The sequence below is a fragment of the Syngnathus floridae genome, chromosome 5 (assembly GCF_059516105.1).
Source record: "Syngnathus floridae isolate MCC-2025c chromosome 5, RoL_Sflo_1.0, whole genome shotgun sequence".
In the NCBI taxonomy this organism is placed as follows: domain Eukaryota; kingdom Metazoa; phylum Chordata; class Actinopteri; order Syngnathiformes; family Syngnathidae; genus Syngnathus; species Syngnathus floridae.
Window position 1 is genome coordinate 19,667,827 of NC_142417.1, and position 22,174 is coordinate 19,690,000.

Below are 22,174 nucleotides of genomic sequence, written 5' to 3' on the forward strand. Positions count from 1 at the left end.
TCGGACTTGCCTCCACACACAGTTTGGGTTCTGGTACAAGTCCTCTTGGGAGGGGCTGAACTCTCTTCCACTTTGGAGTCGTCTACGGTGAGAGGTGCCGAGCAGATGTGGGCTGGGCGCCGGCACATTGGGTGAACGAGAAGGGAGCCTTCCTCTGCCTTGGCCAAACGGCAGCTCAGAGTACCCAACCCTTTTTGGAGTCCTTGAAAGAAGTACTGGAAAGTGCTCCTTCCGAGGATTCCAACGTTCTGCTGGGTGACTTCAATGCTCACGTGAGCAATGCCAGTGAGACCTGGAAGGGCGTGATTGGGAGGGTGTGATTGGGAGGTGGTCGGTGCCTGTTGTGGCAACAATCCCCGAACCCGCTGGTGGACACCAGCGGTAAGGGATGCCATCAAGCTTAAGAAGGAGTCCTATCTGGCCGTTTTGGCCTGTGGGACTCCAGAGGCAGCCGACAGTTACCGGATGGCCAAGCGGAACGCTGCTTCTGTGGTTACTGAGGCAAAAACTTGGCCGTAGGAAGAGTTTGGCGAGGCCATAGAGCAGGGGTCGAGAACCTTTGTGGCGGACAGAACCATAAATGCCCATTTTTTTAAATAATTTTCCATGAGAGTCATACCATTTAAAAAAAACGATAGGCTAAACAATTAAATGCATGTATTTTAATTAAAACCAAAGATTTTTTGAGTGTACTAATGTATTCTTTTTAATAACGTTTTTATATTGAAGCTTAGAAAAAAAAAACCTCACCATTAATGAGACTTCTGGGGCTGCATCGTTTTGCTGATGGCTTTGTAGTCCAATTGATATGCGGTGAGGTTGAGCTTCATGCACGCATTGAGGCTCTCATCAGTCATAATGGCCCGATCGTGAACGGTTCTTGCTGACAGAGGCATGTCTTTTATCTGTTTGAGTATCTTCTCTTTATCCGTGAAGTCGTCAAAAAGTTCATTAGCCACATCAAGCATAAATCTTTTGAAATACTCGCCATCCGTTAATGGCTTTCCGTTCCTCACAATTGCTAATGCGCCAGCAAAATTAGCTGAATTAAAGTCACCTTGTCTGGTCCATACACGGAGTTGCTGTTGACTAGCTTGGACCTTCCTCTGGAGCTCTTCACACGCTTTGTTTCTGCTGTCCCCAGCTGGGTATTTGGTTGTAAATGTAGCATGTCGTGTCTCAAAGTGGCGCTTGATATTGGAGCGTTTCATGTTAGGGTTTTTCAGATTATCCTTATCGTATGATTATATGCCGTCCTTTTTATCTGCCGAGGGAATTTACCGCGATTCTGCTAGTCGCGGTATACATCCCGCCTTCCAACATCGAAGGAGACAGGATCGCGGCGCTTGGTGAACTGTACCAGGCTGTCAGTGAACAGCAAACGGCGCACCCTGACGGTTTCACCATCTTCGCTGGAGACTTCAATCATGCCAACCTGAAGTCTGTTTTCCCGAGGCTTCACCAGCATGTTCCTTTTCCGACACGTGGAGACAGCTTCCTGGACCTGGTCTACTCGGCGCAAAAGGGAGCCTTCAAAGCCACCCCCCTCCCCCATCTGGGGCTTTCTGACCATCTCACCGTTTTGCTTTTGCCCGCATACAGACAGTTGGTAAAGGCATCCAGGCCGGTTCGGAGGCAGGTTCGAGTGTGGCGTGAGGGTGCCTCCGATGCACTTCGTGACTGCTTCGACACCACTGACTGGGACTTGTTTAAGCAGGCAGCCACCTACAACGATTGGACGGACATAGAGGAATATACTGACTCTGTTACCTCTTACATCACGAAGTGCATCGATGATGTGACTTGCTCGAAATCCGTCGTCACTCGCGCGAACTGGAAGCCGTGGCTGACGGGGGCTGTCCTCAGACTGTTGAGGGCCAGGGACAAGGCTTTCAGAGCAGGGGATGAGGCTGGCTTGAGGACAGCGAGGGCCGACCTATCCCGAGGCATCAAAGAAGCGAAGAAGGCGTTCTCGTGCAAGGTCTCCACCCACTTCAAGGACAGCAAGGACGCACGTAGCCTTTGGCGGGGCATTCAGACCATCACGGACTACAAGCCCGCGCCAAGGAGCTGTGAGGGCGACGTCCGTCTGCTGAACGATCTGAACCGCTTCTTTGCTCGCTTCGACGCCCAGAACAGCACTTGCCCGCTGAAGACCACTCCCCCCCCACACGAGCAGCCCCTGCGCCTCTCTGCCGACGGTGTGAGGAGGGCGCTTGCCGCTATTGACACCCGTAAGGCGGCGGGCCCTGACAACATCCCGGGTCGAGCGCTGAAGGACTGCGCTGGGGAGCTGTCGGGTGTCTTCACGGACATCTTTAACGTTCCCCTGCAGCAGGCCATCGTCCCCTCGTGTTTCAAGGCTGCCACCATCGTTCCTGTGCCGAAGAAACCTGCACCGTCCTGCTTCAATGACTACCGCCCTGTGGCACTGACGCCCATCATCATGAAGTGCTTTGAGCGGCTGGTCTTGGAGCACATCAAGTCCGTTCTCCCCCCCACCATTGACCCTTTCCAGTTTGCGTACCGTGCAAAGCGGTCCTCTGAGGATGCCATCTGCTCTGCCCTCCACTCGGCCCTCACCCACCTGGAGAGAAAGGACTCATATGTGAGGTTGCTGTTTGTGGACTTCAGCTCTGCCTTCAACACCATTGTGCCGCAGCGACTCATCTCCAAACTCGACGAGCTGGGCCTCAGTACCTCCCTCTGCAACTGGATACTGGACTTCCTCTGTCAGAGGCCTCAGGTGGTGCGTGTTGGCGACAAAATCTCCGCCAGCATCACGCTGAGCACGGGGGCCCCCCAGGGCTGTGTGCTCAGTCCATTGCTCTTCACCCTGCTGACGCATGACTGCACTGCGACCTACAGCGACAACCGCATAGTGAAGTTTGCTGACGACACAACTCTGGTGGGTCTCATCACGAAGGGCGACGAGACTCGGTACAGGTCGGAAGTTGACCTTCTGACCACGTGGTGCAGGGACAACAACCTCCTGCTGAACGTCGGTAAGACCAAGGAAATCATTGTTGACTTCCGGAAGGGTCACAAAACACACCTGCCGCTGATCATCGACGGTGCTGTGGTGGAGAGGGTGAGCTGCACCAAGTTCCTGGGGGTGCACATCAGTGAGGACCTCTCCTGGTCCGCAAACACCTCGTCACTGGCAAAGAAAGCTCAGCACCGCCTGAGCTTCCGCAGGATGTGCTCCTCAGGCAGTCCTGTCTACATTCTACCGTGGCACCATTGAGAGCGTCCTCACCAGTTGCATCGCTGTCTGGGGTGGTAACTGCACTGAACAGAACTTGAAGGCCCTGCAGCGCATAGTGAATACGGCTGGTAAGATTATTGGTGCTTCGCTCCCCTCCCTGAAGGACATTTACACCTCCCATCTCGCCCGCAAGGCAACCTCGATTGCCAGAGATGTGAGTCACCCGGCTCACTCTCTGGGAAGAGGTACAGGAGCCTGCGCTCCCGCACCACCAGACTCGCCGACAGCTTCTTTCCCCAGGCTGTTAGGGCCCTGAACTCGCTACCCCCTTCTGCGTAGCGTGCGGCACTGTTGCGCTATTTTCGGGAATGTCTGCTGTACGCGCACTTGCTCTTTTTTTGTTTTTTTCTTTTTGTGCTCCTCTTAATTATTTATTTATTGTTGTGTTATTTATTCATTATTTATTCAGCACGCTTTTGTTATACTTGTTTACTGTTTGTCTGTTGTGAACCATGTCTTGTCACCGTGGGATAGGGGGGAACGAAATTTCGGTTTCTTTGTGTGTCTTTGGCATGTGGAGAAATTGACAATAAAGCTGACTTTGACTTTGACTATGTTGGAATGCAACCGGTAATGAATAAGATCCTACACAAGGTCGTAAAACACCCCCTGATATGTTTTGACTAGAGCACAAGGGCTTCCTATTCAGCCTACTCTTCCCCCCACTCTGTTTCTCTTAATAAATATGTCCTTGCAGTTGGGAGAGTTTAGACCTCCATTCGAACATCGCTGCACGCACAATGGACTCTCCACCTGCAGGTGTCTAAAAGGACTTACTTGTCTCCCGTGTGGTTCTTGCAAAATAAGTTGGAGTGAGCAAATCTCTAACATTTCATTTATGTAATTTTGTCATTGCATTTGAGGCATGTAGCATAGCGTCTTTTCTCCACAGATGCAAATTCTTTCGTCCACTCACTCTGAAATGTTCGGTAATCGTCATCTTTTTTTCTCTTCGCCATCTTTCTTGCTTGCCTGGCACACACCAGCTAGCTAGCTGAAATTTTAAATAAAGCGGATGGAATTTTACCTCTCACGACCCCGTAGGCACCGTATTGTCCAATAAAAATCGCGCTTTTTTATCCGACCTGGCGTCACTCTTCTGTACACCGAAGGGCCGCCCGGATTGGCTGATATGACGCAACCGTGGATTTAGTAGTAGAAAACAGATGGGATGGATTGCAAACGTGATCACATTTTATATTTTGAAATTTAACATTTTGATTTCAGTAGGTCGATTTTTTACTTTTACAAAATTATTTATGACAAAACAAATGTCAGATTTGTCCGCGAGCCAGACAGTCACCAAAAGAGCCATATCTGATGATAGAACTTTATTCCTCCCACAGCGGGGAAATTCACTTGTCACAGCAGCGCATATGAGTGCAAGAATAATACAGAAGTACAAAAAAGGGCGCATGGGAGTTTGCTCAGCCAGTCTATATTTGTTTTGTGTTCACCCGTGTCCCTCGGGAGTTCTGTGGGGGGATGCTCCGGGAGTACGGGGTTTCGAACCCACTGATAAGGGCGGTTCGGTCCCTGTATCTTAGATGCCAGATTTTGGTCAGCATTTCCAGCAGTAAGTCAGATTCGTTTATAATGAGAGTTGGACTCCGCTAAGGCTGCCTTTGTCACCGATTCTGTTCATAACTTTTATGGACAGAATTTCTAGGTGCAGCCAAGGCGTTGAGGGTGTTTGGTTTGGTGACCTCAGCATTGCATCTTTGCTTTTTGCAGACAATTTGGTGCTGTTGGCTTCTTCAAGCCGTAGTCTCCGGCTCTTAGTCAGCCGAAAGGCAAAGCTCTCAATTTACCAGTCATTCTGCACTCCTACTCTCACCTATGGTCACGAGCTATGGGTTGCGACCGAAAAAACAAGATCCTGGATACAAGCAGCCGAAATGAGTTACCTCTGCAGGGTGTCCGGGCTCTCCCTTAGAGATAGGGTGAGAAGCTCGGTCATCCGTGAGGGACTCGTAGTTGAGCGGCTGCTCCTCCATGTCGAGAGGAGCCAGATGAGGTGATACGGACGCGCATCTCATTAGGATGCCTCCAGGACGCTTTCCCGGGGAGATGTTGGAGACCCTGGGGATAACCCGAGACACGCTGGAGACACTATTTCTCTCGGCTGGCCTGGGAACGCCTTGGGATCCCCTGGATGAGCTGGATGAAGTGGCTGGGGAGAGGTAAGTCTGGGCGTCTCTCATAAAGCTGCTGGCCCTGCGACGCCACCCCAGATAAGTGGTAGAAGATGGATGGAGTTAAATAGCCCCCAGGTCATGTGACCTATTGACCGCAAACAATGCAGGATGATAGTCCTATATGATCTGGTTGAGATACACTCCTTATAATTTAATTCCACTGCTTTATATATTTTACATAAATGTATTACTATCAAGTCATGTGACCTATTGACCCCAAAGAGTGCTGGATGATAGTCCAATATGGACAATATGTATGGAGTGCTCTTATAATTTCATTTGATTGCTTCAAATATTGCGTTTTTGCTCAATAGCTTCCAGGTCATGTGACCCCCTAACAGTGCAAGAGCGATAGTCCTATATGGACTGGTTGAGATACACCTCTTATAAGTTCATTTGAATGCTTAATAATTTCAATGAATTTACTACTGTAAATATTTGTGGTTTTGCTCAACAGCTTCCAGGTAATGTGACCTATTGACCCCTGCTGACATTGTCTTGGTCCGTGGCGAGGCTGAGGGGTTCATTCCTTCCCTATACCGTGAGACTTTTTAACTCGTCGCTGGGGTTGGGGCGTGTTAGGGTTTTACAGAGTATCCTTATCGTATGATTATGTTGGAATGCAACCGGTAATGAATCCCATTCTATACAAGGTCGTAAAACACCCCCTGATATGTTTTGACTAGAGCACAAGGGCTTCCTCTTCAGTCTACTCTTGCCCCCACTCTTTCTCTTAATAAATATGTCCTTGCAGTTGGGAGAGCTTCAGACTTCACTCCTTCAACGTGTGAGCTCTCCACCTGCAGGTCTAAAAGGACTTACTTGTCTCCCGTGTGGTTCTTGCAAAATAAGTTGGAGTGAGCAAATCTCTAACAGGGCGTGCGCACGGTCTTGACAGTGTTTATAGATTATTTGATCTATTAATTATTAATGTATTTATTTATATCTTTGATCTAACTATTTATTATTTACTCGAGTTATTATTGATTAATATTAAGCTATCTTCAATTATTGATGTGTTGTTTATCTATCTGTATGTTTTTGTATCTAACTGCTGGTTACTGAATTTCCCCAGGGGATCAATAAAGTATCTATCTATCTATCTATCTATCTATCTATCTATCTATCTATCTATCTATCTATCTATCTATCTATCTATCTATCTATCTATCTATCTATCTATCGTGGGGCAAAAAAGTATTTAGTCAGCCACCAATTGTGCAAGTTCTCCCACTTACAAGATGAGAGATGCCTGTCATTTTCATCATAGGTACACTTCAACTACGAGAGACAAAATGAAAAAAAAATTCAGAAAATCACATTGTCTGATTTTTAAGGAATTTATTTGCAAATTATGGTGGAAAATAAGTATTTGGTCAACAACAAAAGTTCATATTAAATCTTTGTTATATACACTTTGTTGGCAATGACAGAGGTCAAACCTTTTCTGTAAGTCTTCATAAGGTTTTCACACACGGTTGCTGGTATTTTGGCCCATTCCTTCATGCAGATCTCCTCTAGAGCAGTGATGTTTTGGGGCTGTCGCTAGGCCACAATGGCCAAGACCAAAGAGCTGTCAAAGTACACCAGAAACAAAATTGTAGACCTGCACCGGGCTGGGAAGACTGAATCTGCAATAGGTAAGCAGCTTGGTGTGAAGAATCCAACGGTGGGAGCATTTATTAGAAAACGGAAGACATACAAGACCACTAATAATCTCCCTCAATCTGGGGCTCCACGCAAGATCTCACCCTGTGAGGTCAAAATGATCACAAGAACGGTGAACAAAACCCAGAAACACACGGGGGGACCTAGTGAATGACCTGCAGAGAGCTGGGACCAAAGTAACAGACTACCATCAGTAACACACTACGTCGCCAGAGACTCAAATCTTGCAGTGCCAGACGTGTCCCCCTGCTTCAGCCAGTACATGTCCAGGCCCATCTGAAGTTTGCTAGACAGCATTTTGCTTTTTTCGACGTCATCTGATGGCGCCGCGGATGGCTGCCACGGTGAGTCGCTCTCTGTTTCTTTGTCTTATTTTGTGTGTTTTCTGTGTCTTCTGCTGTCCATCCCGGATCACTTTTACTAGAGAAGCACTGTTAAACATCGGTCAGTCTTCTTCTGGTATTTTCTCTCCTGTTCTCTCTGATTCAGACTGTTTGTCGGAGTTTTTAGCCGGAGCGGCGGTGCTATACAAGCTAGCGCGACGGCGGCGACGCGGAAAACGAGCCGGAGCCCTCGTAAAGCTGAGGCAGAGAGGGTTCCGTTCTGCCCTACCGTCAATTCATCTGGCGAATGTCCGCTCCCTGGCGAACAAGATGGACGAACTGCTGCTCCTCACTTCAAGGAACACGGACTTCAGCAGATCCGCCGCGCTGTGTTTTGTTGAAACGTGGCTTAGCGAACGAACCCCCCACCACGCCATGGAGTTAGCTGGGTTTCGGCTAACGCGTGCAGATCGCAGCGCGGAGCTTTCCGGAAAATCAAAGGGAGGTGGTCTCTGTTTCTACATTAATGAACGTTGGTGTACCGATGTCATGGTGTTGAAAGAGTTTTGCAGCCCTCTCCTAGAAACACTTTTCATAAACTGCCGGCCATTCTATTCACCACGGGAGTTCTCCTCGATCGTCATGGCGGCTGTTTACATCCCACCACACGCACGTGCGAGTGAAGCCACGCAGATGCTGGCTGACCAGGTGACAGACATGGAGAAACTTCTACCAAATTCACTAATCATTGTTCTGGGTGATCTTAACAGGGCGAACCTCGCACACGAACTCCCCAGATACAGACAGCACATAACGTGTCCCACCAGAGGGGCACAGACGCTGGACCACTGCTACACCGTAATTAAGGATGCATACCACTCTGTGGCTCGTGCAGCTTTAGGACTCTCGGACCACTGTCTAGTTCATCTGATCCCTGCCTACAGACAGAAACTAAAAACTTCTAAGCCTGTGGTGAGGACTGTCAGGAAGTGGACAGTGGAGTCAAGGCAGAACCTCCAAGCCTGCTTTGACTGCACCGATTGGAGAGTTTTCGAAGCTGCAGATTCAGACTTGCATGAACTCACTGACACTGTCACATCATACATCGGTTTTTGTGAGGATCTGTGTGTGCAGACTAAGACCTTCTGCACGTACAACAACGACAAACCTTGGTTTACACCGAACCTTAGGAGGCTGCGCAAAGTCAAGGAGGAGGCCTACAGGAGCGGCGACCGGGACCTGTTCAAGCAGACCAGAAACACACTGAACCGAGAGGTCAGGAAAGCCAGGAGGTGTTACGGGGAGAGCCTGGAGAGACACCTCTCTGCCAATCCTGATCCCTCAACAGTGTGGAAAGGCCTGCAGAGCATCACGGGCTTCAAGAAACGAACCCCCCGTCCTGTGGAGAGCCCAAGGCTCGCTAACCAGCTAAACAGGTTCTACTGCAGGTTTGATCGGTCCTCCCACACAACGGGACTTCCTGCAGCACAATCCACATACTCACCTCCCCCCACAACTGCTCTGTCCACACCTCCATAACCGTGGTCACCGACTCTCTCTCTTGCAGAGGCCGCGCCCGCACTCCAGATTCGCGAGGAGGAAGTGCGCCAGATGTTCCTGAGACAAAAGATCAGGAAGGCACCGGGCCCAGACGGCGTGTCACCTTCCTGCTTGAAAGTCTGCGCTGAACAGCTGGCGCCCACCTTTGCACGGATCTTCAATCGTTCCCTGGAGCTGTGCGAGGTGCCCGCGTGCTTCAAGAGCTCCACCATCGTTCCAGTGGCCAAGAAGCCCGCCATCACGGGTCTGAATGACTATAGACCTCTTGCACTGACATCTGTGGTCATGAAATCTTTCGAGAGGTTAGTGCTGAACCACCTGAAGGATGTCACGGGCCCCCTGCTGGACCCCCTCCAGTTTGCCTACCGGGCAAACAGGTCGGTGGATGATGCGGTCAACATGGGACTGCACTACATCCTGCAACACCTGGACACCCCAGGAAAGTACGCCAGGATCCTGTTTGTGGACTTCAGCTCGGCGTTCAACACCATCGCTCCTGACATCCTCCAACAGAAGCTCATCCAGCTCGCGGTGCCTGCCTCCACCTGTCAGTGGATCACCAGCTTCCTGACCAACAGGAGACAGCGTGTAAGGCTGGGGAGCATCACATCTGACACCCTGACCACCAACACTGGAGCCCCTCAGGGGTGCGTCCTCTCCCCACTGCTCTTCTCCCTCTACACCAACGATTTCTCCACAAGTGACTCTTCTGTGAAGCTCCTGAAGTATGCAGACGACACCACTCTCATCGGACTGATCCAGAACGGTGATGAGACTGCGTACAGACAGGAGGTGGAGCGGCTGGTCCACTGGTGCAGCCAAAACCACCTGGACCTGAACCCGCTCAAGACCGTGGAGATGACAGTGGACTTTAGGCGAGACCCTTCACCACTTTCACCCCTCACTATCCGCAGTAATACTATTCTCTCATCAGACACCTTCAAGTTCCTGGGAACCACAATCTCTCGGGACTTGAAATGGACCGGCCACATAGACTCTGTCCGGAAGAAAGCCCAGCAGAGGCTGTACTTCCTGAGACAGCTCAAGAAGTTCAACCTGCCGCAGGAGCTGCTGAAGACCTTCTACACTGCCATCATCCAGTCTGTCCTCTGCACCTCCATCACTGTCTGGTTTGGATCGGCCTCCAAACAAGACAAGCACAGACTGCAACGGACAATAAGGACTGCAGAAAAGATAATGGGAATCAACCTCCCATCTATCCAAGACTTGTACCTGTCCAGGACCAGGAAACGTGCACGTAACATCTCAACAGACCCTTCGCACCCAGGTTGCAGCCTGTTTGAACTACTCCCCTCCAGACGCCGTTATAGAGCTCTGTACACTAAAACCAGCAGACACAAAGACAGCTTCTTCCCTCAGGCTGTCGCTCTGATGAACTCACACCACTCTTAGAGTCTCAGAGTCATTACTGTGCAATAACATCCTGCTTTCCACACCTTTTTTGTCTACACTGTTTGTACTATGTGTCCTCTCTGCATCCATTGCAGCCTGGTCATCCTAGAAGAGGGACCCTCCCATCTGTGGTCTTTTCTCAAGGTTTCTCATTTCCCCTAGCTGGAGTTTTGAGTTTTTCCTTGCCCTCTTGGGAGTTTAAGATCAGGGGATGTTTGAGAATATCTTTCGTTCTTCACATGTCCTGAGTGTTGTTGTTAGTCACCTAAATGTTGAACAGAGTCTGTGATTTACCGAAGTCAAATTCCTTGTTTGGCACGCTCAAACATGGCGAATAAAAAACTCTTGAATCTTGAATCTTGAATTTTGATGATCCAGAAGAGGATTGGGAGAATGTCATATGATCTGATGAAACCAAAATACAACTCTTTGGTAACAACTCAACTCGTCGTGTTTGGAGGAGAAAGAATGCAGAGTTGCATCCAAAGAACACCATACCTACTGTGAAGCATGAGGGTGGAAACATCATGCTTTGGGGCTGTTTTTCTGCAAGGGGATCAGGACGACTGGACGTAAAGGAAAGAATGAATGCTGCCATGTATCGTGAGATTTTGAGTGAACACCTCCTTCCATCAGCAAGGGCACTGAAGGTGAAACGTGGCTGGGTCTTTCAGCATGACTATTATCCCAAACACACCGCCCGTGCAACAAAGGAGTGGCTTCGTAAGAAGCATTTCAAGATCTTGGAGTGGCCTAGCCAGTCTCCAGATCTCTACCCCATAGACAATTTTTGGAGGGAGTTGAAAGTCCGTGTTGCCCAGCGACAGCCCCAAAACATTCCTGCTCTAGAGGAGATCTGCATGGAGGAATAGGCCAAAATACCAGCAACGGTGTGTGAAACCCTTGTGAAGACTTACAGAAAGCGTTTGGACTCTGTCATTGCTAACAAAGGGTATATAACAAAGTATTGATATGAACTTTTGTAATTGACCAAATACTTATTTTCCACCACAATTTGCAAATAATTCCTTAAAAATCAGACAATGTGATTTTTTAAATTTATTTATTTTGTCTCTCATAGTTGAAGTGTAGCTACTTATGATGACAATTACAGGCATCTCTCATCTTTACAGTGGGAGAACTTGCACAATTGGTGGCTGACGAAATACTTTTTTTGCCCAACCGTATCAAACATTGAAGGACGATAGTCCTAATTTCATTTGAATGCTTCAAATAATTTTAACGATATTATTGCTATAAATAGTTTTTGCTCAACAGCTTCTGGGCCATGTGACTGTTTGACCCCTAACAGTGCAGAGCAATCGTCCTATATGGACTGGTTGCAATACACCACATAATTTCATTTGAATGGTAAATGTTTTCAATGAGTTTGTTACTGTAAATATTAGCGTTTTTGCTCAATAGCTTCTCAATCATGTTTCCTATTGAGCTCAAACAGAGCAGGATTATCGACCAATATAAACTGGTTGAGGTACACCTCTTATTTAATTCCATGCTAGCAAAGAGAAACGACAAGTAATGACTGATTGGATAAAAAAAACTTCAAAAATCTGGACACTTCCCCACTGATGATCACAAAACTGATGTGTAGATATTGTTACAAAAAAACTGAAGCAAAATTGATAATCAGATTGGAAGAATTGACTGCTGAAAAGCTGTGCAGATTGAACATGAACAACTCGAGAAATGTGTTCTTTCTGTGTTCTTATGTGTTTGTGCGTGATGTCTGTGAAATTTGTCAGTCTGTTGTCGTCCTTCTGTGTGTTTGTGTGCGCATATGGAGAAGTGCGCACTGGGCATCCCCATGTGTGTGCAGGAGTGTATAAGTGCTTAAAGCCAGGCTGATCTATGGATAGGTCTGCTGCCACCGAACATTTTGTGAGGTTGAAAGTAAAAATTAAACATTGAAACGACAAATTTATACCTGAAAAAGCACTGCCCAAATTGGGATAAATTTTGAGTTTAAGTATTACTTTTTTTTTTATTATACTTCACAAGGGTTAAGCGTACATATCAGTATTTTTTTCCATTTTGAAAAATGGCTAAACTGCAACATACTGGTCCGTATTCAAAATAGCCAACTTTTATTTTGTAAACAGGAAGTGTTTACAAGCTATCGGGCAGCGGGCCTTTGCTCTCTTTTGCCGTGTTTATAGCTATGGTACTGGTCTTGCGCTTCCTTCTTTTACCACAAAGGCTTGACCGCAGTCCCATACTGATCACAATTGCATGCCAGCGCCGACCGGAGATTTCGTATTTGAGTGAAAACAAAATGATTGAAAATCACATTCAAGACTTAAATAAATTAAAAAAAAAACTTTGGTTTTGAAGTTATCTTATTAATTATATCGATCATAAAAACAAATGCAAGCCCAACTGTCGTCGACATCGTTGGATTGCGGATACATCGATTAAATTGCTACACTCCGAATATATAATGTAGCAATATATTATCGGTTTATTGATCCTGCAAATAATCGTCGTATATCATTCCCTAAACGCTTACTCACTTCACTTCATACATACTAACTTGTCTTCACTTGATTGGAAGTTGTGTATCATATTATTTATTACTAACCTTCACTGTATTTATAAAATAAAAAATAAAAAAGACGTAGCCGTGCGAAGTCGCGGCGAATCTGCAATCGCTGTATGTAAACTAGAAAGCGAGTTTTATCACATACCTGCTTAGAGAAATTGATGATCCCCCTCAGAAAAGTCGCCATGGACCGGTGTCTGTTTCGAATTTGACATATGAGAATCAATACAAAATCGGCTGCCGCACTAGCTAAGCACGTGAGGTTCCGACACAACACTAGTGTTGGCAAGTGAGTGAAGGATTCGTTCAAAAAGAACAAATATTTTCAGTGAACAAGAATGAACGAATCAATTCCTAAAGTGATTCGTTCTTTTTTTCTTTTTTTTTTTCCAATGTTTTACCAGGTAAAACAATTGAGAACACTTTCTCATTTACAATGCCGACCTGGAGGCAAGGCGTGTGAAGTGTCTTGCCCAAGGACACAACGACATGTGACTGACAGAGCTGGGATCGAACTGCCAACCCTCCGGTTACTAAACGACCCTCTGTACTGCCTGAGCCACAGCCACCATATAACTTCAACCAGTAGTTGTCAGTAATGCCCATTGAAGCTGGTGCCACCTCGCCGTAAAACAAAACGAAGAAGATGACGTAACTTCCCGTTCACGAACGAGTCGTGAATTGCATTTCCCGTTCACCAACGAACGAATCTGTGAGTGAACGAATCACTCACTGAGTGAATCACTCACTGAGTGAATCACTCACTGAGTGAATCACTCACTGAGTGAATCACTCACTGAGTGAATCACTCACTGAGTGATTCCCATTTCCAGTTCACCGCAAGAACGGATCAGTGAAGGAACGAATCCTGGCTTTCCCGTTCGCGAACGAGTCAATGAGTGAACTTCCTTCCTGTGCATCAACGGATCAGTCAGTGAATATGTTGCGTCTCCTTGCGTGAACTATGTAAGCCACAATGTAGATTTACGATTTACTTATTGATTTTAAATAACGTGTATGCATATATATGCCTAAATGTTGTTATTCAATATAGCGACGGCAGTTTCACATTTGATTGCTGCTTTGAGATGTACTTTTATTATTATTATTATTATTATTATTATTATTATTATTATTATTATTTTAATAAACATTTATTTTAGAACTTATCTGGTGTTTTATTTCTTGTTTTTATATTCGCCATTCGTTGTTATACGAGTTGTGTCGCCAAAATTAACAAATGTCGGCATAACGGTTTTTTTCAACCTTTTATTCAAACACAAACACTTTCAATATAATAACACCATCAATTACAATCCAACAAATACAAAATTAAAACATCAATGTCGGCATGAAGTGTGTCGGTTTGCAATGGCATAGAGGCAATGCTGTGTGCCACTCACTCGTGAATCTTCGCGAACGACCAGCAGCGTCAGCGAGCGTTAGATGGAGGAGGGACTTTACGAGTCAGTGACGTAAATTCCCGTTCACGAACGAGTCAGTGACGCAACTTCCCGTTCACGACCGGTTGAGAGACTGTTGCCAACGGATCAGTGTATGAGTGTTGTATTTATTATAGAAAGAAATGTGTTAATTACCCCGAGCTAATTATTATATATAATATTGGGGGGGGGGGGGGGGGGGTAGTTGTATTGTTTGATGTGTATAGGTTGTTTCCACTGGATATAAAAAATAACAATAATAAAAGCCGTGTGGGGGGGGGGGATTCATTGAACAATTCGTTTGAACGAATCTTTTGAGTGAACTGATTCTAAAGATTCAGTTAACCTAAAAGAACTGGAATGCACTTCACTGCACAACACGATTCTCGTCTTCCCCGCGCCCTGAGTCGCGCATGCTCAGAAAGCCAGCCGTTAGTTTTATCAAAACGTTATATTGAAACTCAACATCCATAAACTTGACGATCATCTGAAGCAATCGGCCAAACACATTACCAAAAAGTAATCAGTTTGATGTTCAGTAAATAGGAAAATAAATAAATATAAAGAGGAAAATGTAAAAAATAAAATGATGTGCAGATAGGAACACGTTATAATGTACATGCTTGGGGCATACATTATTGACAAAAAAATTAAAATCAGTGCAAAGCTCCAGTATTTTCAAAGCCTTTATTAGAGTATTTGATCAAAATAACATTGTTTAAATTCGTTATAAAATGCCGTAAAACATAGTTTACTTCCAAGAAACATGACATTATTTTTGACATTATTAACAAAAGAGTGATAAGGAAACTTACCCATTCTGTGACTCATGCACTGGTTCGTGAGTGAACAATTCGTACAAAGGAACGACTTCTTTCAGTGAACGAATCACTTCCTGAAGTGATTCGTTCTTGTTTCAGTTCATCGCAAGAACGGATCAGTGAGTGAACGAGTGCTGATTTTCCTGTTCCCGAACGAGACAAGGAATAAAACACTCAAACACCAGACAAGTTTTAAAATAAATGTTTATTAAAATAATAATAAAAGTCAATTTCAAACCGGCAATCTAATGTGAAATTGCAGTAGATATATTGAATAAACAATATTTAGGCGTATATATGCATACAAATGTTTAAAAGCTACTGTAAGTAATATAAAATAATGATTTCCCAAAAAGACGCATAATCCACCCGATGTTGCATAATTCCGGCGCAGCCCTTCATGCAATAAAGTTAGCCGTTAGCTTGGAGAAAATGAGCACGAATAAACATTTTGGCTTAGATACCTCATGTTCACTCACTGAATTGTTCACGCAGGAGACGCAACACGTTCACTGACTAACCCGTTGATGCACGGGAAGGGAGCTCACTCACTGTCTCGTTCGCAAACGGGAAAGTCAGCACTCGTTCGGTGAACGATTCTTTTGAGTGAACTGATTCTAAGGATTCAGTTCACTCAAAAGAACTGGAATGCACATCCCGATTTGAGGCCCTAGTGCAGAAGGTCTGCCATCTTGGATCACTACAAATGTGCCGAGTGCTGACATGCTTTCTACATACGTCACTTCCATTTTTCCTTTGCAAAGACAAAAGTTGATGCAATCGCCGACGCGCTATTACTCCTGGCATAAGCTCCACAACATCCAAGGAAGCGGCTGCTAGATGTTGTAAAAAGAAAAATAATAATTTGGGGGCAAAGCTTGAGAGTGAGATTTGAACCTGTGATACGCAGGGTTAGTAGTTATATCCAGCGGGTATCCTAGCTGTTCTCTCTAGGAAATACGGCTTTTAATTGTTTGAAGGCGACGGAGAGAAAAGGAAACGGGGCTGTGGTTTCATTATTGTAAATAAACAGTCACATTTAGTTTGAAAGTAGTTTTTTCTTATTCTCTATTCATAAAGAATTACTCTGTTGCGATTATTCTAACAGCTGTTAGCTGTGGCTCAGAGTACTCGGAGTGCACACACGTGAGGAGTTGCATGAGGAACGAGGAAGCAGGTTGGGAGTGACCGGGAGGCGAATGTGTTTAAATATGTTTAAGAGTCGTGTAACAAGCAGAAAGAGGGTGTGAAATTTGGCTATGTCCAAATTTGCAGGCTGCGTCCTCAGAAGGCAATTTTTTTCGGCCGGTTTTCAGGCTACATGACGTCATTTTTAGAGCGACTCGATGGCACGTCACGTAAAACACGAATGGAGCCTGGTTGGTTTGTTTGTTTATTTATTTATTTATTTATTTATTTATTTATTTATTTATTCTTCTTATCATTATTATTATTATTACATTTGCCGACAAAAACAAAATAAGACATCCCCAATACCAAAAAACACAAAACAAATAAACCAAAGCACACACAAAAAACCTAAAATGAAGACAGTAAAAATAAATAAATAAATAAATAAATAAAAAGACATTTCAGGGCAACTCCATCTTATATGCAAAGAATATACAGCCAGAGCAAATATCAGCCTTTCAATAAATGAGGTCAGTTTTACAGCATTCTTGGTGTTAATAAGCTTTAACGAATTGTTATAGGATTTCAGATCATTCTTTCAATGCAGAAAGTTTGGTCTTGTTTTAAAGAAGCGACGATTTGTGTATGTATTGTTTGGCCAACAAAATAATATTGTTAATGAAAAAAAAATCAAATTTACCATTATGAAAAAAAGCCATATTTAACATCAGAGATAGAAAGAGAAACAAAGAGCAACCCTTTTGAACAAGCCCATTGTTGAAAGTCAAGCAAAAACCTTTGTACAAACTCACACCGAAAGAAAAGATGGTCTAAATCAGGGGTGCCCTATACGTCGATCGACCGGTCGATCGCCTGGCCACCACTGGTCGATCGCGTGACATTAAAATGTTTTTGGGGTTTTTGGCAAAAAACGGCGCTATCAACACAACACTAACACGCTAGCTCGCGAGTTCCCTCCAATTGTCAGAACCCTATTTTTTCTCTTATACTTGAAAAAGGGTATAAAAATGAGTGGGGCAGCTGGACATAGTAAAAAGATAAGTATATAAGTATATACAAGTATAAAGTATATATATAATAAATTAACTCCTCACCCCCCGTGGGTGGTCTCTTTTTCCCTTCAAGCTCGGGTCCTCTACCAGAGGCCTGGGAGCTTGAGAGTTCTACGCAGTATCTTTGCTCTTCCTAGTACTGCACTTTTCTGGACTGAGATGTCAGATGTTTTACTGACTAGCTCAATCAGTAATCCACATGACCCGGGTTCGATTCCCGGCAGGGGCACAATATGAGCAACGAGCGATTACCTTACCAACAGTCAGTGTGGGTCCTTAGGCAAGACCCTTAACGATACCGCCTACCTCAGAGATAATGAGAGTACAAGAAACGAAAGACATGCTGGCTCAGATGTCGCCCGGACAAACAAGGTCTGCGTCAGGTGCTGGGGAACCAGAGCACCCTGATGAAAAATGGGCTCCTGGAACAAGACACAAATGGGCGATATATATATATATATATATATATATATATATCCGGCTGACTAGCTCAATCAGTAAGTGACATGACTTACAAACGGAAGACCCGGGTTCGATTCCCGGCAGGGGCACAATATGAGCAATGAGCGATTGATTACCTTACCAACAGTCAGTGTGGGTCCTTAGGCAAGACCCTTAACGATACCGCCTACCTCAGAGATAATGAGAGTACAAGAAACGAAAGACATGCCGGCTCAGACGTCGCCCGGACAAACAAGGTCTGCGTCAGGTGCTGGGGAACCAGAGTACCCTGATGAAAAATGGGCTACTGGAACAAGACACAAATGGGCGAGATGTGAGAATAAGGATCTGTTGGAATGCTACTACTCCAGCAACCCGAGCGAGAGGGGTTACATGCGGAGAATGCGGGAACAATGGCAACTTCAATACCCACAGTCAACACTATCGGCCAAGCAACTAGTAGCTCAATGTTCCAATATCCATAAACGGCACCTGCTATCACACCTCGAGATTGATGAGATACAACACAAATGCCATAACGAAGGCCAACCAGAGCACCAGGTCAGAGACGAGTTAAATCCATGTAAAAGTCCAGAGGTTGGGTACGAAACCCCAATAAGCATAATCAAGCTGAACGAGGCAGCAACTGACCTGAAGAACAAGATCACGGTGAGAATGAATGCTCGGGAACCTAGATATACACTGCAGAGGCTAAGTGAAGTACCCTCAGAAAGTCTCCTAGAAGATGTGAATGCAGCATTGACAACAATTCCTACGGCTACCATCACTGAAACCAATGAGCTGATATACACCTCAGCAGCAGTGATCCTAGAAATGCTTGGCTGCAAGAAGAATGACCATATGCGACCACAACAGTGCCCACCATGGAAGAGAAGGCTGGAGGCCAAAATCAAGATAGCACGGAGAGAAGTGAGCCAAATGACAGAGGCCCAGAAAGGTGCAATGAAAAAGCAAGTTCCCAAGAAATACAGCCAGATGCCCATACCTGAAGCACTCGAAACTGCCAAACAAAGACTCCAAGCCTTGGCCAGCCGCCTAAAGAGGTACACAAGAGAGAATGAAGCCAGACGAATAAACAGGTTGTTCACAACACAACCAGCGAAAGTGTACGCTCAGTGGCAGGGGAATAATAGCAGAGCAGACCCACCAAGGCTGGAAACTGAACAGTACTGGAAGGATATATGGGAGCGGGAGGCATCACATAAGAAGGATGCACAGTGGCTGGTGGCTCTGAGAAAGGACCACAGCAAGCTCCCTGAACAGAACCCAGTAACCATCACAGTAGCAGACATCCAGAGAAGAGTCTCAGGAATGAAAAACTGGACAGCACCAGGCCCTGACATGATCCACAGCTACTGGCTCAAGAAACTTACAACTCTCCATGAGCGCCTGGCAGCACAAATGAACCAGCTGCTAAGGGATGGGACTCACCCTGAATGGCTAACCCAAGGGCGTACGATCCTGATCCAGAAGGATCCATCAAAGGGTACAGTCCCATCCAACTACCGGCCAATCACCTGCCTCTCCACAACATGGAAGCTGATGTCGGGCATAATATCAGATAAGATCAGCAGGCACATGGATCAATACATGAGCACTGCTCAGAAAGGGATTGGTAAAAATACCAGAGGAGCAAAACATCAACTCCTGGTGGATAGAACAGTCACCCAAGACTGCAGAACTAGACGTACCAACCTGAGCACTGCCTGGATTGATTACAAGAAAGCATATGACTCAATGCCACATACTTGGATCACTGAATGCTTGAGGCTGTACAACATCAATGGGACTCTGAGAACCTTCATCGCCAACTCGATGAAACAGTGGAAAACCACACTTGAAGCCAATGGCAAGCCACTTGCACACGTGACCATCAAATGTGGTATATACCAAGGAGACGCTCTGTCCCCAATGCTGTTCTGTATAGGACTGAACCCCCTCAGCCAAATAATCAACAAGACAGGCTATGGATACCAACTCAGGAATGGGGCCACCATCAGCCACCTCCTCTACATGGATGACATAAAGCTGTACGCTAAGAACGAGCGGGACATTGACTCCCTGATCCACACTACCAGGATCTACAGCTCTGACATCGGAATGTCATTCGGACTTGAGAAATGTGGCCGCATGGTGACTAAAAGAGGAAAGGTAATCCACACAGAGGGGGTCTCACTCCCAGAAGGAACAATAGCAGACATTGAGGACAGCTACAAATACCTTGGAATTCCACAGGCAAATGGCAACCTTGACGAGGAAACAAGGAAAGCAGCCACAGCCAAATACCTCCATCGAGTAAGGCAAGTCCTAAGAAGTCAGCTCAATGGCAAGAACAAGTCCCTAGCCATTAACAGCTACGCCCTACCAGTAATCAGATACCCTGCAGGAATCATACGGTGGCCAAAGGAAGATATACAGACCACAGATATCAAGACACGGAAGCTCCTAACCATGCATGGAGGGTTCCATCCCAAGTCCAGCACCCTGAGACTGTACACGAGCCGTAAAGAAGGAGGCCGAGGACTAGCGAGCGTGAGAGCCACTATCCAAGATGAAACGTCCAAGATCCATAAGTACATCAGGGATAAGGCCCCAACGGATGACGTGCTCAGTGAATGTCTCAGACAATGGGCATCAAAGGAAGATGAGGTGCTGGAGGGACCATCATGGGAGGACAAGCCCCTACATGGGATGTACCACCGAAACATAGCTGAAGTAGCTGATATCCAGAAATCCTACCAATGGCTAGAAAGAGCTGGTCTGAAGGACAGCACAGAGGCACTGATCCTGGCTGCACAAGAACAGGCCTTGAGCACCAGAGCAATAGAGGCCCAAATCTACCACACCAGACAAGACCCCAGGTGTAGATTGTGCAAAGAAGGTCCTGAGACAATCCAGCACATAACTGCAGGGTGTAAGATGCTGGCAGGTAAAGCATACATGGAGCGCCATAACCAAGTAGCTGGAATAGTGTACAGGAACATCTGTGCAGAGTATGGACTGGAAGTCCCAAGATCCAAGTGGGAAACACCTCCAAAGGTGGTAGAGAATGACCAAGCCAAGATCCTCTGGGACTTCCAGATCCAGACAGACAGAATGGTAATGGCGAACCAACCGGACATTGTGGTAGTGGACAAAGAGCAGAGGAAAGCCGTTGTGGTTGACATAGCCATCCCAAATGATGGTAACATTAGGAAAAAGGAACATGAGAAACTTGAGAAATATCAAGGGCTCAGAGAAGAGCTGGAGAAGACCTGGAGAGTTAAGACTTCAGTGGTACCTGTGGTCATTGGAGCACTAGGGGCAGTAACCCCCAAACTGGAGGAGTGGCTCAAACAGATCCCAGGAAAAACATCTGACATCTCAGTCCAGAAAAGTGCAGTACTAGGAACAGCAAAGATACTGCGTAGAACCCTCAAGCTCCCAGGCCTCTGGTAGAGGACCCGAGCTTGAAGGGAAAAAGATACCACCCACGGGGGGTGAGGAAAAAGTTTTATATATATATATATATATATATATATATATATATATATATATATAAATATATATAAATATATATATATATATATATATGTATATATGTGTGTATATGTATATGTATATATATAAATATATATATATATATATATATATATATATATATATGTATATAAAATTAATTATTATTTTTAAGTGGGTAGATCTTCGTGACTTGGTCATTTCAAAAGTAGCTCATGAGCTGAAAATGTTTGGGCACCCCTGGGTTAATACAATCCTCAAAGTAACGAAAATACAATAACGGAGTCAGTCGGGATCCGGGCCGCGCGGTCGGGTTTTTTCGAGTCCTCCCAGCTCATCTCGCGAGGTTTGACCTCCGACTTTTGTTTGACAACCGAAGCAAAAAATCTCGAATTTTGTGTTCGGATTCCGATTACTTCGAAAACCGGGACGTTCGAAAACCGAGGTTTGACTGTAAAATAATGCAGCTCAATGACAAGTGCCGCTATTTGAGCTAATTTTAGAACTGTCCTGCGAGCGACTCATGCGGTCCTCACGGGCGACCTGGTGCCCGCGGGCACCGTGTTGGTGACCCCTGCTGTACACAATATTAAAGCTTTGTAAAGCCTCCCCAATAGATAATTATTATTGCTACATAAACCTTTGCCATTCCCTCAATAGCCATTCCCACACTGTGTCACCGTGTTGGTGACCCCTGCTCTAAATCATTAAATTCATTGATCGTCCTTTATGTCAACAACGCCGGCCGGGTGCGCAC

At 45.6% G+C, this 22,174-nt stretch overlaps 1 protein-coding gene across 3 annotated transcripts in view; it reads right to left on the reverse strand.

Moving 5' to 3' along the window:
- fxn (frataxin) overlaps window positions 1-13,296 on the reverse strand; it is a 74,635-nt gene extending 61,339 nt beyond the window's left edge. The window contains exons 1-2 of one of the 3 annotated variants that reach the window (XM_088374924.1): window positions 13,136-13,291; window positions 5,176-5,485 (exon numbers count right to left, since the gene is read on the reverse strand). In XM_088374924.1, the coding sequence (XP_088231050.1) occupies window positions 5,176-5,472 (297 nt within the window). In that variant the 5' untranslated portion in view covers window positions 5,473-5,485; window positions 13,136-13,291. Of the gene's footprint in view, window positions 1-5,175; window positions 5,552-13,135 lie in introns of all 3 variants that reach the window. The other 2 variants (XM_088374923.1, XM_088374926.1) reach the window with 2 other exon arrangements.
- Between the last annotated feature and the right edge of the window lie 8,878 nt (window positions 13,297-22,174).